The sequence below is a fragment of the Aspergillus brasiliensis genome (genome assembly GCF_001889945.1).
Source record: "Aspergillus brasiliensis CBS 101740 unplaced genomic scaffold ASPBRscaffold_2, whole genome shotgun sequence".
Taxonomy (NCBI): Eukaryota; Fungi; Ascomycota; class Eurotiomycetes; order Eurotiales; family Aspergillaceae; genus Aspergillus; species Aspergillus brasiliensis.
This window is the reverse complement of record NW_027137443.1, coordinates 927,784-941,078: the sequence shown is the minus strand read 5'-3', so window position 1 is coordinate 941,078 and position 13,295 is coordinate 927,784. Positions and strand designations below refer to the sequence as shown.

The window sequence follows — 13,295 nt, the reverse complement described above, 5'->3', positions numbered from 1 at the left end:
ACATCGCCAGTCACTGCTCCTTGAAACTCACTTCTTGCACATATCCTCTTGGCATCGGTGGTATGTGGTCGAGCCGCCGGCACCCCTCTTTCGGAAACGCCGATCAGTCCGAAGTTTTGTATCGGATGCATCCGACGAGCATCACGATGGTCGGTCAATTATCAAAGCATGGATTTCAGCAATTGATTCGACAGGATGTCCTCTTTTTTTTTCTAGGAAGCAGAATATCTGGAATATGTCACAAGTAATAGCTACAACCACACCGACTGTGCAAGGCGCTGCCGAACAAAAGCGGCCCATTCCCTACCGGAACTTGGGGGTGGGCGCTTTGATGAACATCTTCCAAGGTCGTGATGAACCTGGACTGCCAAGTACCTCTCTAACGTTATACAGTCACTACTCTTGGTCAGCCCTTAGAAGTGGTCAAGACCCATGTATGTTCGGTTCCCAGCCATTGGTTCCCATATAAGTTTTGACTACTCACCCTCCCAGTTGGCAGCAAATCGGCAAGACACATTACGGGTAGCATTCCAGAAGACATGGTCCCGCGGGCGAGTCTTAGCCTTTTACCAAGGACTGATACCCTGGGTGCGTGGTCCACTTATCGAGTTCACCTCCCCGGCAATGGTCGTACTAATGGTCGCAGGCTTGGCTGGAAGCCTCCACCAAAGGCGCTATTCTGATAGTAACATCAAGTGAGATTGAGTACTATGCCAGAGCAAAGCTCAATGCGACACCAACCGTGTGCGGTGCCCTTGGTGGCATTGGCGGCGGCATTGCTCAGTCGTATCTCACCATGGGTATGACGACATGCATGAAAACCGTGGAAGTGACCCGCTCAAAAATGAGTGTTGGAGGTGCTCGAGTCCCGGGCGCGCTAGAAATGTTCTTTCAAATGATTCGCGAAAAGGGAATTCGGGGAGTGAATAAAGGCGTTAATGCAGTGGCGCTACGACAGGTCACCGGCTGGTCTTCTCGGATTGGTATCTCTCGATTTACAGAAGAAAGCATCCGAAAGATCAATGGGAAGCCGAAGGACGAAAAGCTGAAAATGAGAGAGAAGATTTTGGCATCTACCATTGGTGGTGCATTGAGCTGCTGGAACCAGCCATTCGAAGTAGGTGCACTTGGGATCTGTAGGTGAGGACTTGAAAGATGCTGACTCTACAGGTCTTGCGTGTAGAAATGCAATCTATGAAGAATGACCCTGCCCGGCCAGCATCTCCCACAATTCTGTCCACTTTCAAGTATATCCTTGCGACAACCGGAGTGAAGGGTCTGTTTCGCGGTGTGGTTCCTCGTGTTGGAGTTGCGGTTTGGGCTACGATCTGTATGGTAGGATTTGGTGATACGGTTAAAGAGCTTGTTAATCGCAAGTGATCTGGTAGCGAGATTGATGGAGGATGACTGGCTATTCAAAGACACCAAAACTGGCCATGGCTGGAAGTAATCAATTTACTTCCCTCGTACCCTTAGTATTGGGATTGATCTTGCGTAGGCTATGGTTGCAATTAGGCCTATTACACGTCCATCCCTTCCCCCGTGTTACATTCATTATATGGAGTCACTAAAGTACTGCAGGATTGGTCGAAATATCAGCCGGAATAGTACGAACGATCACGCCTCTCTCCAGGGGTTCGAAATAGGGCTGATGCAAGGGACAGCGAATATGGCGAGATAGGATACCGACGGAATCCAGCGGATACCAAGCTTTTCTTTCCCTTCTTCTTTATGTGAAGTATAGATTAATTCTCCACCGGCGGGGGCAATGCAGCCTATGACGTGAGTGTCTCATTGGTACGGTGTTGTCTAGGAGGTTGTGATGGTACTGGCTCTCTCGATATCCCTGTTGGAAGTGCACTCATCTCCGGTTGAGCTCATTAGTCTTGATGACGGGGAGGTAGTTCTGATGTAGGTGTACATGTTTAATTCGAGAGATGGATAAGGAAAGTTTCCATGCAGACAAAGGATGATGTGGTACACACAAGCAGCAAGGAGTGTCCAGATGTTTCAAGTTACACCTTTCCAACCATTCGGAAACCTACCAAAAAATCGCTCATCCACAAGTATGGCATTCCAGGCATTTTGTGAAAATGAATACTTCGGAACTAGTATCACAAAGATGCATGCACGTCAGTAGGCATCCAAATTCTGGCTATGCATGGACCGATTCTATGCAGGTCCATTCTGGCGAGCGAATCTGCGAGCACGCCCAGTTTGAACCCAATATGAGCCCATGCAAGGAAAGAAGCAGTCTCATAGGTACTACACGCTCATATACCCTGCTAGACTGTCTACATATTGTCCACCGGTAGTGGGTATCCTAATGCATGAAAGGGGGTTCTGAGGAAACCACACCAATTAAAGACGAAGTTCCTACGATGGGTCGGCTTCACACCATACTGGAAAGCTTGTTCACAATCGACTGATGTTGACTCGCTGATAGCGTTTCGCGATGTGATGGGAGACTCCATCCTATCGGTTAATACTGGCAATACACTGGCTAATCGGACCATTCCATTTGCTACTAACGACAACCTGTTTTATCCCTCCTCTTCTTACCCTTTGCGGAAAGTCGTCGTTTATGAAGTGAGTATGCCATTCTATGGATACCTGCGCACAGGCATGGCTCGTATCAGATGGTGAACAAGACCACACAGGCCGTGGACAGCCGATGCACCGCACTGGATGCTTATCTGAAGGTGCGTACCTCACTAGAATCATCCGAGGTCGTGCATTGGATGCGGTGGTCATGCGTCTTGGATCCCACCCCTTTCGAGTCTAGAACCCGTCGTGATACCTGCTCATGATGATTTAATCTTTGGTGTTATGTTACCAACCTCCTCGAGCATCCGGGCCCGTGCTGTCCACAAAGATATGCTGTGCATGAAGGGCATGGTGCTCGCCCGGTTCAATGCTTCGGAGATGCGTTGGAGTTCCGGTCCAAGTTGAACCTCCTGCGCCACCTCTTCGTCGTCGTGATAAAGGCGAAATCGAATACGACCACTTACGAGTCGCAGATTCTGAATTGCACGAATAATTGACCGAAGCGTCTCTGTTTTAATGATGGCCGCGATAAGATACCCGTTAGTGGTGTGTGCCTCCGTGAAGTAATTGGCTACTTGTCACAATAGTGCCTTTCCGTGGCATGGAAAGCCATTCTGGACTTATCCCCCCGCAGATGGTTATCAGACTCGCTTCGGGAACATTAATTATTCAATTGCTTGGCCACGTGTGCCACCGCCAATAACATTATCCCCATATCTCATCCCCATCCTGGTTGTATCGCACCAGGTCGATTTGGGTAATCATTGAGGTCAGAACCGCGAGCAGCCGACAGTGTCTCCATATCTGCTCGGCGCATAGGAATCAGGACAGGTTTCTATCCTAATCTACCACAATGCATCTGTCGCGATTACAGTATATCTGAAGACCGGATTTCCGGCACATCTGTTCGCAATGTGCTTGGACGATGACGAACTAAACCTCCATTTCATGATATTAGCCATCTGTATTAGCAAATCACGCGATAAGACTAGTTATGAGAAGCGCCGGTCAATTTAATTTATGATCGCGAAGCGGGGAATGGCATTGCCGTCCCGTCTAGTAGAGTCTAGCCAGCCCTCACCAGTAGAACTGGGCAGGATTGCTATCACTGGAACCAATGGCTAGCGAGTTATTATCGTTCTCTTTCAAGCACACTGGTCCTGTCTGGTATTTCGGTTTCTTACCGTTTTTCCTCGAAAGATAACGGTGTATACAAGGTGCTCATGGCGCTTACACACCAGCGGACGATACTATATATGAGGCCACGCCGTGTACAGATCCATTGAGGCAAGGGGATCATTCATTCTGAGCCCAAACCAGCATGGCGGACGAGGTCACCGACAGTCCTGTCTCCACCCCCACGGTGGAGGTGAATGAAAAGAAAGATGACCTGCTGGTCAAGGAGACTACAGTGATCCACGATGTGGAAGTCGCCCCGGGGTATGTCGCTGAGGCGGACCTCAAAGGGAATTACAACGATGTTCCCATCGGAGAGGGTATTGTCCCTGATGATAACGACGAGTTCATTGATCCTCGCCTCAAGGACTATCCCATTCCGTTGGTGGCGAAGACGGTAGATCTTCGCAATGATCCGACGTAAGATTCTTCCTTCTCATACTACTGCTGATGCATAGCTGACTGTTTCGCAGTGAGCCTATTCTAACCTTCCGATTCTGGGTTCTATCTACCTTTTGGGTCCTTGTCGGCTGCGCCCTTTCCACCTTCTACTACTTCAAGCCATACTCCAATACCATTACCAGTTATGCCATCCAGTTGTTATCCTGGGGCATGGGGGATGCCATGGCGCGGTATCTACCCAAGAAACAGTTCAGCTTTTTCGGATGGAAGTGGTCGATGAACCCAGCTCCGTGGAATGCTAAGGAGCATGCACTGATCGTTGTAGCCTACTGGGGTAGTGTGAGTGGCCTCATTGACGGTAATATAAAGCTCAACTAATGTGAACAGTGCTACACGGCGGTCGGAATGGGACCCTTATCTGCCATCGAACTTTACTATGGCGAAAAGCTCAACGCTGGGTGGTCCATGTTCTTCTTGCTGGCCTCCCAAATGATCGGGTATGGCTTCGCGGGTCTCTTCCGTGATATCCTGGTTCGACCCCCGGCCATGTATTATCCCGGCGTGTTGCCCAACGTGGCCCTGTTCAATGCGATGCATCGGAACCCATCCGTCACGAAGAAAGCCCTCAAGTACTTTGCCATCGTCGCATCTATCACCTTTGTGTATGAGTGGCTCCCAGAGCTTATCTTTCCTTTGCTGGCTTCTCTTCCGTTGGTGTGTTGGTTTGGCCATGGCAACTGGAAAGCCTTCGTCCTGGGCTCGGGTACCTACGGATTTGTGCGTTCCATCACTATACCTGCAATGTCAACTGGCCTGCTAATTCGCATAGGGTATTCTGGACCTCTCGCTGGACTGGAACTATGTCAGCTTCATGTATCCATACTATACCCCGCTTTGGTCGAGTATGAACCAATGTCTCTTCGCCATGTTCTGTGTCTGGATCCTGTATCCCGCCCTCTACTTTACCAACACCATGAACGCGCAGAACTTTGCCCCAATGGATACAGGAACCTATACTGCCAATGGCAGCACGTACGATGTGTCGGCCATTGTCGGCTCCGACCTGCAGGTCAATCGTACTGCATTGGCTGAATATGGATCCCCGTACTGGGCCCCCTCATATGTGTTCTACTGGTTCTGGACCTTTGCCGCGCTCACAGCCTCGATGACCTACGCGGTCCTATGGTATGGCAAGTCGGGGTGGGAGGATTTCAAGAATGCCTGGAACAACAAGCGCAGCGACTATGATGATCCCTATCTCAAGCTGATGTCCTTCCAAAAGCGGGTACCCCACTGGTGGTATCTCACTTTGCTTGGGATATGCGCAGTGATCGCCATTGCTCAGGGCTACGAGGGTAACATGAAGCTGTCTGCATGGGGATTCATTGTCATCTGCCTGTTCTCGTTCGTCTTCACCTGGCCCAACGGCATTCTCTGGGCTGTGGCCAACACTCAGGTCGGCATGGGCTCGTTCAGTGATTTACTCGCGGGTGCCATGTTCCCTGGCAAGCCAACGGCCGTGCTTTCCGCATATACCTACGGATACTGTGTGCTGGAGCAGAACCTCAACCTCATCTCGGACTATAAATTCGGATTCTACATGAAGATCCCTGAGCGAGAGATGTTCTGGGGCCAGGTCTGGGGCACCCTGCTCGGTCCATTCATCAATTACGGCTTCATGCAACTGATCATTGACCGAGAGCGGCCATACCTGACTGGCCAGGAGACCTCAGAGGCGTGGGATGCCGTGAACTCGCGTCCGTACTACTCTAACTCCATCATCTGGGGCATCCTGGGTCCCAAGGAGTTCTTTGGTGAACGCTATCCGTGGGTGTACTACTCTTTCATCGTGGGTGCAGGAACCGTCTTTGCTACCTGGCTCGTGCAGAAGTGGAAGCCCCGGTGGAACCTGGAGCACTGGTTTAACCCGACGTTGATGTTTTATGGAGGCATGCTGTTTCCGAAATATCCGACTACCAACTTCTTCATGTCGTTCCTGGCTTGCATTCTATTCATGGGCATCCTTCCTCGGTACTTCCCCGTCTGGTGGAGGAAGTACAACTATCTGACCGGTGTTGGTCTGGATTGTGGCACGCAGCTGATGACTTTGGTAAGTTGTCTTCCCTACATTCATCGTGCTTTGCTAATTTCTGCAGATCTGCATCTTCGTGGTCAATCTGCCCAATTTGTCGTTTCCCTCGTGGTGGGGTAATGATCCTAATGCGACGGATCGGTGCTTCCCTCCAGCTGATTTGCCTCCATATGCACTGAACTGATCTGTGTCAAGTCTGTCATGTCTTGTTGGTATGATGATGATTTTGCTTATATGTGCGGGTCTACACCTATGATTCTGTTATTGCTGCGTGACAATTCTGTTCCCACTTCCCATGAATTATGTCCCTTCCTTGTATATACACAAACCCTCTAGTCGTCGTATGTTTAGTGGAGAGCAATGTATAGAGCACTGCACAATTACACCATTCCACCTGCCTCAACACTGCCGAGGATACTCAATGAACTCACCATGTCTATTTTTGAGTAAAGCCAGGGCCAGGCAGACTACTGCACTAGATTGAAGCCCTCTTGGCCCAATTCATAAATGAGCAACTTGCACTCAAGAGCGGTAAAATGTGAAGAAATTAGTCTATAGACGATGTCCCGGAAATCCCGGGAAGAGACAACCATCATCTCGAGCCAGAACGCACACAACCAAGAAAGCACTACAAGGTTAAACTTCCTACGATGCTTATATTATCATCAAGCCTGTTAATCATCGCCACGGCATGAATTCCCTTCCAAGATGCGGAACCCACTGGAGACCATACCTACCCATGACGTAATCGCCAGGTGCATATAAACATGCAGCAGAACCAGAGACAATCAATCATTACCCAGATATCGAGACAATTAACTCCACGTATCCTCAGATCAGCATGAAAATCGTCCTCCTCGGCTCAACCGGCCAAATCGGCCAATCCATCCTACGCGCGCTGCTCACCAAGTCCACCCACCAGGTCGTCCAACTGATATCTCCGCAATCTGAATCGATTGCTGCCTCCATCAACAAGCATTTCACAGATGAACAGCAGAGCCGACTCACCACTCAATCAGTAGACCTCCTCTCCTGTACCGCAGACGACCTCGTCCCGTACCTCGCAGATGTCGAGATCATCATCAGCGCTTTGAATGGTAAAGCGCTACAAGCGCAATCCAAGGTGCAAGATGCAGGGGCCAAGGCCGGGGTGAGGAGATTCTATCCGAGTGAATATGGCATGCATCATGTGTATCGACCGGGGGGTGATGAGGTTGGGTATCTTCATCCGGTAATTCCAACTACATCTATACATGTGTACACTAAATGCTTATGAATACTACAGATGTGGAATACTAAGTCTGCTGCAAATGAAGCATGTCTACACCACCCGGCAGTCAAATCCGGCTCTATGACATATACTCTCATCGGCTGCGGGGACTTCTACAACCAATCTCGAGAAAAGATCTGGTGTCCGTGGACGAATCCCAAAGCATCTGAATATACTTTGTATATCCTGGGTGATGCCGATGCGAGCATTGACTTCACGCATATTGACGATCTAGGGGAGTTCGTCGTCGAGACGATTAACTATCCGGAAAGGTCCGAGAACCGAACGTTGAATTTCGTGAGTGATCGGATCTCGTATAATCAGATTGCCAAACTACTGGAGAAGTATTCTGGGAAGAAGGTGAAGAAGACGGTGTATCCGATGAGTCTGATGGATGAGGTGTGGAAGGATAAGGAGAAGGTGCCGGCAGAGGTGAAAGGGGAGGGGGCGTTTCCGGATGATTTCTGGATCTTGGTGAAAGGGATGCAAGGGGCTGGGAGGTTTTGGAGACCCCCCGGGGAGGTGCATAATGGGGAGTTTGGGGTGGAGGGGAGGACGTTTGATTGGTATTTGAGGGGGTTGCTTGGGGGGGAGTATGATGTTTGATACGGAGTGTAGAAGGGTGGAATATGCAGTTGTTGACGGCGGAGTGTTCTGCATGCTATCAGGGATGTTGACTAGCCCCGCATAATACCGATTGGTGCATTTATTGACTGCCTGTCATGTCCATCTTTGCCTGTTTCAGTGCCATCGTACGATCAGCCGTTGAAGCTTTGTAGCCATCGCTTAGAAATACTTGGCAGGGCAACCGAGAATCATTCAACCCAAGCTGTAGTATTCTCTAACATTAGACTAAGAACATATACCCTCCCTCAACTATTACTAGACATCTTTTTTTCTATTTCATAAATGAGAGTAGCAATCTGCCAACCCCGCAGCTACAAGTCATATCATCACCAATATAACATGCATCAACCTGCAGCAACACTATCCCCAATCCGACACGGCACATCGAGTAACTGCCAACATTCAAACACCGAATCAACGATAATGTCCCGCAAAGCTTACACCTATCCGAATAGCCTAAATCAGACGAGCCAAATCCAGACAGGACACTATTGGCCTCGCGTGCAGATCTTAACCGGACCTGCAGGTGCAGGTGCATTATTGACGGTTCCCCGCACGAGCAGCTCAGCTACATAAGCTATGCTCCTCTCTTTCCTTCACCAATCTGTTCCCACCGTGTCTAGTTCTTTATCTACCCATTGAGTGAATTGAGAAAATGCGGTGGCTTCTCGCCTCGTCTGTATTGTTAGTGCCGGCTACAGCCCTGGTTCGGCCTGATGGTGTGGTATGTACTTGCATTCCTATGACACCTCATCACTAACAAAGTGATTAATGTAGGGCCGCACTCCTGCACTTGGCTGGAACTCATGGAACGCGTATAGCTGTGATATTGACGCCGATAAGATCTTAACTGCCGCTAATGAGGTGGTTAATCTGGGGTTGAAGGACCTCGGATATGAATATATCAATAGTATTCCCTACCCCCCTATCCCCTTCTCTTTTCTTCAAAGCTCCTAGCTAATTGAATCAGTCGACGACTGCTGGTCCGTCAAATCCGGCCGCAATGCCACCACCAAACGCATCATCCCCGACCCGGACAAATTCCCCAATGGCATCTCGGGCGTTGCAGATGAAGTGCATGCTTTGGGATTGAAGCTGGGGATTTACAGCAGTATATACCACCCCCCCTTTTACCTCTAAGCAATCAGCATACTAAAAAGTAATATCCTAAGGCGCCGGCCTAACCACCTGCGCCGGCTACCCAGCCAGTCTGGGCTACGAAGAAATCGACGCGCAATCCTTTGCCGAATGGGGGATTGACTGTATGCCCCCAATATACCCTACCTCCAAGAAAAGGTACTAACAAAGATTGATAGATCTAAAATACGACAACTGCGGCGTCCCCAGCAACCTCACCGACCAATACACCTACTGCGTCCCCGACAGTACCGACGGCTCCAACTTCCCCAACGGCACCTGCGTGGACCTGACCGACGCCGCCCCGGAGGGATACAACTGGGCCGATTCCACCACCGCAAAGCGATACCAGCGAATGCGTGACGCCCTGCTCAGCGTTAATCGGACGATTCTGTATTCACTATGTGATTGGGGTCAAGCAGATGTGAATGCTTGGGGGAATGAAACGGGGAATAGTTGGCGCATGTCGGGAGATATCACAGGTATCCCTATCCCTCCCTACCTACCCCTTTACTCATGATGAATTCCCTCAATGAGGATATATACTAATAAAGATTGATGAATGGAATAGCAAAATGGACCCGCATCGCCGAAATCGCCAACGAAAACAGCTTCTACATGAACTACGCCAACTTCTGGGGCTACCCTGACCCGGACATGTTAGAAGTGGGGAATGGGGATTTAACCTTACCTGAGAATCGGGCGCATTTTGCCCTGTGGGCGATCATGAAGGCGCCGTTGATTATTGGGACGCCTGTATGCCCCCTATCCCTTTCCCTTTTTATACCCTAGGTTCGTGCTGATTTAAGGTGTATCTAGTTGGCCTCAATCAACGCCTCCCACCTCTCCATCCTCTCTAATAAACCCCTCTTAACCTTCCATCAAGATACGGGGATCGGTCGGCCCGCGTATCCTTATAAATGGGGGTATAATCCCGATTGGACGTTTGATCCGGAACATCCGGCGGAGTATTGGTCGGGTCCGACTTCGTCTGGGGAGGTGTTTGTGCTTATGTTGAATTCGGAGGATGGGGTACAGAATCGGACGGCTGTGTGGGGGGAGGTTCCTGAATTAAAAGCCAGGGGTGGTTCTAAGGCGAAGGGGAAGAAGGATGGGTTCAAGGTAAGTGATGCATGGACGGGCAAGGAGCTTGGCTGTGTGAAGGATCAGTATGAGGTTCAGTTGCAGGCGCATGATGTCGCGGTTTTGGTTGTCGGGGAGGAATGTTAGCTCTTCTACTCTACCGTTGGGGGATAGTAATTACTAGGTAGGTAGTGTGACGGGATGAATGTGGATGTCATTATCATTATACTGTTCCCTACACTGCTCCCTACCTCCACAAGTCTTGTCGGCTCTCTCGTCGCCATCCCCCGCTGCTCTTCGGTCGTCCCTCGTCTACTGGCACCGCCAGGAACCCGCCGAATCCGTTGCCCACCAGCACGCTCTTGCGTGCATCCCCACCCCAGGACCGACTGAGCTGCGCGTCGTGGAAGCTCACCGGCCGGGTCGTGCTATCGCGCCGGCCTCGCGTGGATGGCGGCTCGTACGGCGTAAAGTTCCACTCGAGCTCGTCCAGGCCCTTGCTGTACACGTTCAGCGGCTGCGAGATGCCTCCGCTGAAGAACTGCGGTCCGCTCTCGCCGCCGAACAGTCGCGGGGGCGGTGCGAGCAGCAATGTCTCCGGGAAGCTGGCGTCGCGCACGTACAGGTCACGCAGTCCGGGCAGACTGTTCGACATGAGCGACGAGATCAGGTACGTGTAGTAGGATGCAGCGACTGGCGGCAGACCGTACGACCCCGCCGGCGAGGTGATCTCGTAGTGAAGTAGTTGCAGCGACCGCGAGGACAGCGGCGGCACCCGGTCAGCCGGGAAGGACCGCGACACGTCCTGAATGACGGATAGGGCGTGTAGCTCCGGTGCAGTCGATAGGATCTGGTGCAGAGTGGATGGGAGCACTCCCGTCGCAGACAGTGTCAAATGTTGTAGCGCCCTGCGGTTCAGAGGCAAAGAGAGAACGCCGGCAAGCCCGCTTGCCGTGACGTTTGGGGTATCGCGAAGGGTCAGCCGCTGGACGGCTGGGAAAGGAGGCAGGGTGTCGAAGGCAAATGCCGAGTCGTCCAGCCACGGCAGATCGTCGAGGGTCAGGTCGCGGAGTTTGGGAAACGAGGCCAGCCCCATGCGAAGCAGCCGCGGCTCAATGTGCAGTCCAGAGAGTTCCAGCACCTCCAGATTCTGCCACAGACGGACTTCCGGCAGCTGCGAGAAGCTACCCTCGGCGCCGTGCCGGTAGGTCATGCGACGCAGATCTGGACACCGTCCGATCAGCTCCTGCTTCAAGGCCAGACACGACGCATCATCGCTGTATATTCCCGCCGGCAGGTCAACGTAGCGTATATTGGGCGTGACGGAGATGGTGCGCGCGATCTCCGCCTTGCTGGCCTCGCGTGTCATGTATGGCATCCGTAGAGAGAGCACCATGCGTCCCAGGTCTCGCGAATCTCGGACCGTCTGCATGAACAGCTGCAAGCGTACTTGTGGGGCATCGATCGCTTCGCCGTTGCGGTCGAAGAAGGAATGGCGTTTTCGTTTGGCGGCCAGTTGGACCTCGAGCTCGCAGTAGTGGACGGCATCGATGCGGACGTGGGCGTACCTATACCGTCAGCAGAGGACGAAATCAATGGAAAAGAAGACTTACAGCAATGCCCGGGCGTCCAAGTACCACCGTTTACAGACCACGGCACAATGTGCCAGGTCGCGCATATCACAGAGCATGCAGCCATCCTCGGTCATCGATTCTTCGGACGTATCATAGGTGCTATCGACGGTGTGTGGACACACATAGGTGAAGATGCGCGCGAGCAGCGGTCGGGGAAGCTTCTTGGTGATGTCGAGGCCGGAGGTGTGGTGGGAGTCCACGCAGAGGTGGTCGTAGGTGGCCACATTCTCCGCGCGGCTATGGCTCTTGGACCGCCTGCGAAGCCGGCTCAGTAAACCCATGGTGAGCAGCAGACAACCGGCATGGACGGTTGCAACGGAGGAAGGGAACGAGAAGCGAACTTAAGAGGGAGAGGGAGCGGTGGAACAAAGAGACCGTTAGGAGAAGGCAGCGTGGGGAGGATGCGAAGAGTGAATAATCAGTTAGCGCGCTGGTGATTGGTGTCGGGAAAGCTGTGTGATGTGAAGTCGCTGCATGAACCCGCAGTTCGTTCCCCATTCCAGCGCGTCGCTGGTCAAAGCCGGGGCCGAGCACCGTTCTGAAACGCTTGATTGGCAATTGGCGCCGGTCTCATCACACCAGCAAGCGAGATGAGGGGAGGCATGTCCCCCAGTTGGTCCAGATAAGGGGGCAGGCGGGTGTTTCATGTTGGCCTCAGGGATTGCCTGGTGGTTGGCAGATCGGCCTCAGGAGGGTCTCGGCGGAAATTGAACCCGTCAACCACCGATAGCCAGGCTACCAGTGGCTGCAGCAGGGCTGAAAGTATCACATATGGCTGGACTTGTGGAACTGGAATAGCTGGAAGGTCTTCTGTTGAAGGTACAGCGTAGTTAGACTCCAGACTCATTGATTGAAAGCGATTCTCTCGGGGTCCTCGACGCGTGACTCCAATGTGCCACTAACCCGATGGGTCTTGAGAAGTACTCAGTTCCCACTCAATTGTCTCCAGACTAACTATAGACTATAACAACTTACTACCACTGCTGCATAATGTCGATGAGAATGCACATAATCCAAATTAAGCTTATCCAGAGTAATGTCTGATCCATCGTCTTCTGGCCACTCACGAAAACAGGGCCCGTCAACTACATCGCCATGACATCATGTCCACCAACCAGCCCTCACAAGAATAAATAGACATCATGCAGACACCAGCAGCGTTACCTGGTATTACTGCCAGGTCAAACCAGATTTACCGTGTATACCTGCACCGGGCTATGCGACTGATTAGACCCTTTCTCTGCCACTCCAGACCCCTGCCACTCCAAACGCCCCCCTCGCTCATCAACAGCCTCAATTTCATTCATTTCCAGCCCACAGCAGCTAG

The 13,295-nt window shown here is 51.6% G+C and overlaps 5 protein-coding genes across 5 annotated transcripts; 4 read left to right on the top strand and 1 right to left on the bottom strand.

Moving 5' to 3' along the window:
• Positions 1 to 235: 235 nt before the first annotated feature.
• Positions 236 to 1,380, top strand: ASPBRDRAFT_117474 (uncharacterized protein; the record flags this gene model as incomplete). The annotated part of the gene is made up of 5 exons (XM_067617098.1): positions 236 to 347; positions 394 to 434; positions 493 to 588; positions 647 to 1,117; positions 1,171 to 1,380. The coding sequence occupies 5 exons, from the start codon at positions 236 to 238 to the stop codon at positions 1,378 to 1,380; spliced, it is 930 nt and encodes a 309-aa protein (XP_067482989.1).
• Positions 1,381 to 3,658: 2,278 nt separating this feature from the next.
• ASPBRDRAFT_168960 (OPT family oligopeptide transporter) lies at positions 3,659 to 6,641 on the top strand. The gene is made up of 5 exons (XM_067619654.1): positions 3,659 to 4,143; positions 4,197 to 4,464; positions 4,513 to 4,902; positions 4,955 to 6,235; positions 6,282 to 6,641. The coding sequence occupies exons 1-5, from the start codon at positions 3,869 to 3,871 to the stop codon at positions 6,399 to 6,401; spliced, it is 2,334 nt and encodes a 777-aa protein (XP_067482988.1). The 5' UTR covers positions 3,659 to 3,868; the 3' UTR covers positions 6,402 to 6,641.
• A 390-nt stretch (positions 6,642 to 7,031) lies between these two features.
• Positions 7,032 to 8,263, top strand: ASPBRDRAFT_143869 (uncharacterized protein). Its single transcript, XM_067619216.1, has 2 exons — positions 7,032 to 7,448; positions 7,503 to 8,263. The coding sequence occupies exons 1-2, from the start codon at positions 7,059 to 7,061 to the stop codon at positions 8,091 to 8,093; spliced, it is 981 nt and encodes a 326-aa protein (XP_067482987.1). The 5' UTR covers positions 7,032 to 7,058; the 3' UTR covers positions 8,094 to 8,263.
• Positions 8,264 to 8,349: 86 nt separating this feature from the next.
• Positions 8,350 to 10,481, top strand: ASPBRDRAFT_168955 (glycoside hydrolase family 27 protein; the record flags this gene model as incomplete). The annotated part of the gene is made up of 7 exons (XM_067619653.1): positions 8,350 to 8,838; positions 8,892 to 9,024; positions 9,085 to 9,225; positions 9,287 to 9,376; positions 9,431 to 9,733; positions 9,823 to 10,007; positions 10,071 to 10,481. The coding sequence occupies exons 1-7, from the start codon at positions 8,770 to 8,772 to the stop codon at positions 10,479 to 10,481; spliced, it is 1,332 nt and encodes a 443-aa protein (XP_067482986.1). The 5' UTR covers positions 8,350 to 8,769.
• A 100-nt stretch (positions 10,482 to 10,581) lies between these two features.
• On the bottom strand, positions 10,582 to 12,249 carry ASPBRDRAFT_191944 (F-box domain protein; the record flags this gene model as incomplete). Its single annotated transcript, XM_067620424.1, has 2 exons — positions 10,582 to 11,902; positions 11,948 to 12,249. The coding sequence occupies 2 exons, from the start codon at positions 12,247 to 12,249 to the stop codon at positions 10,582 to 10,584; spliced, it is 1,623 nt and encodes a 540-aa protein (XP_067482985.1).
• Positions 12,250 to 13,295: the final 1,046 nt, after the last annotated feature.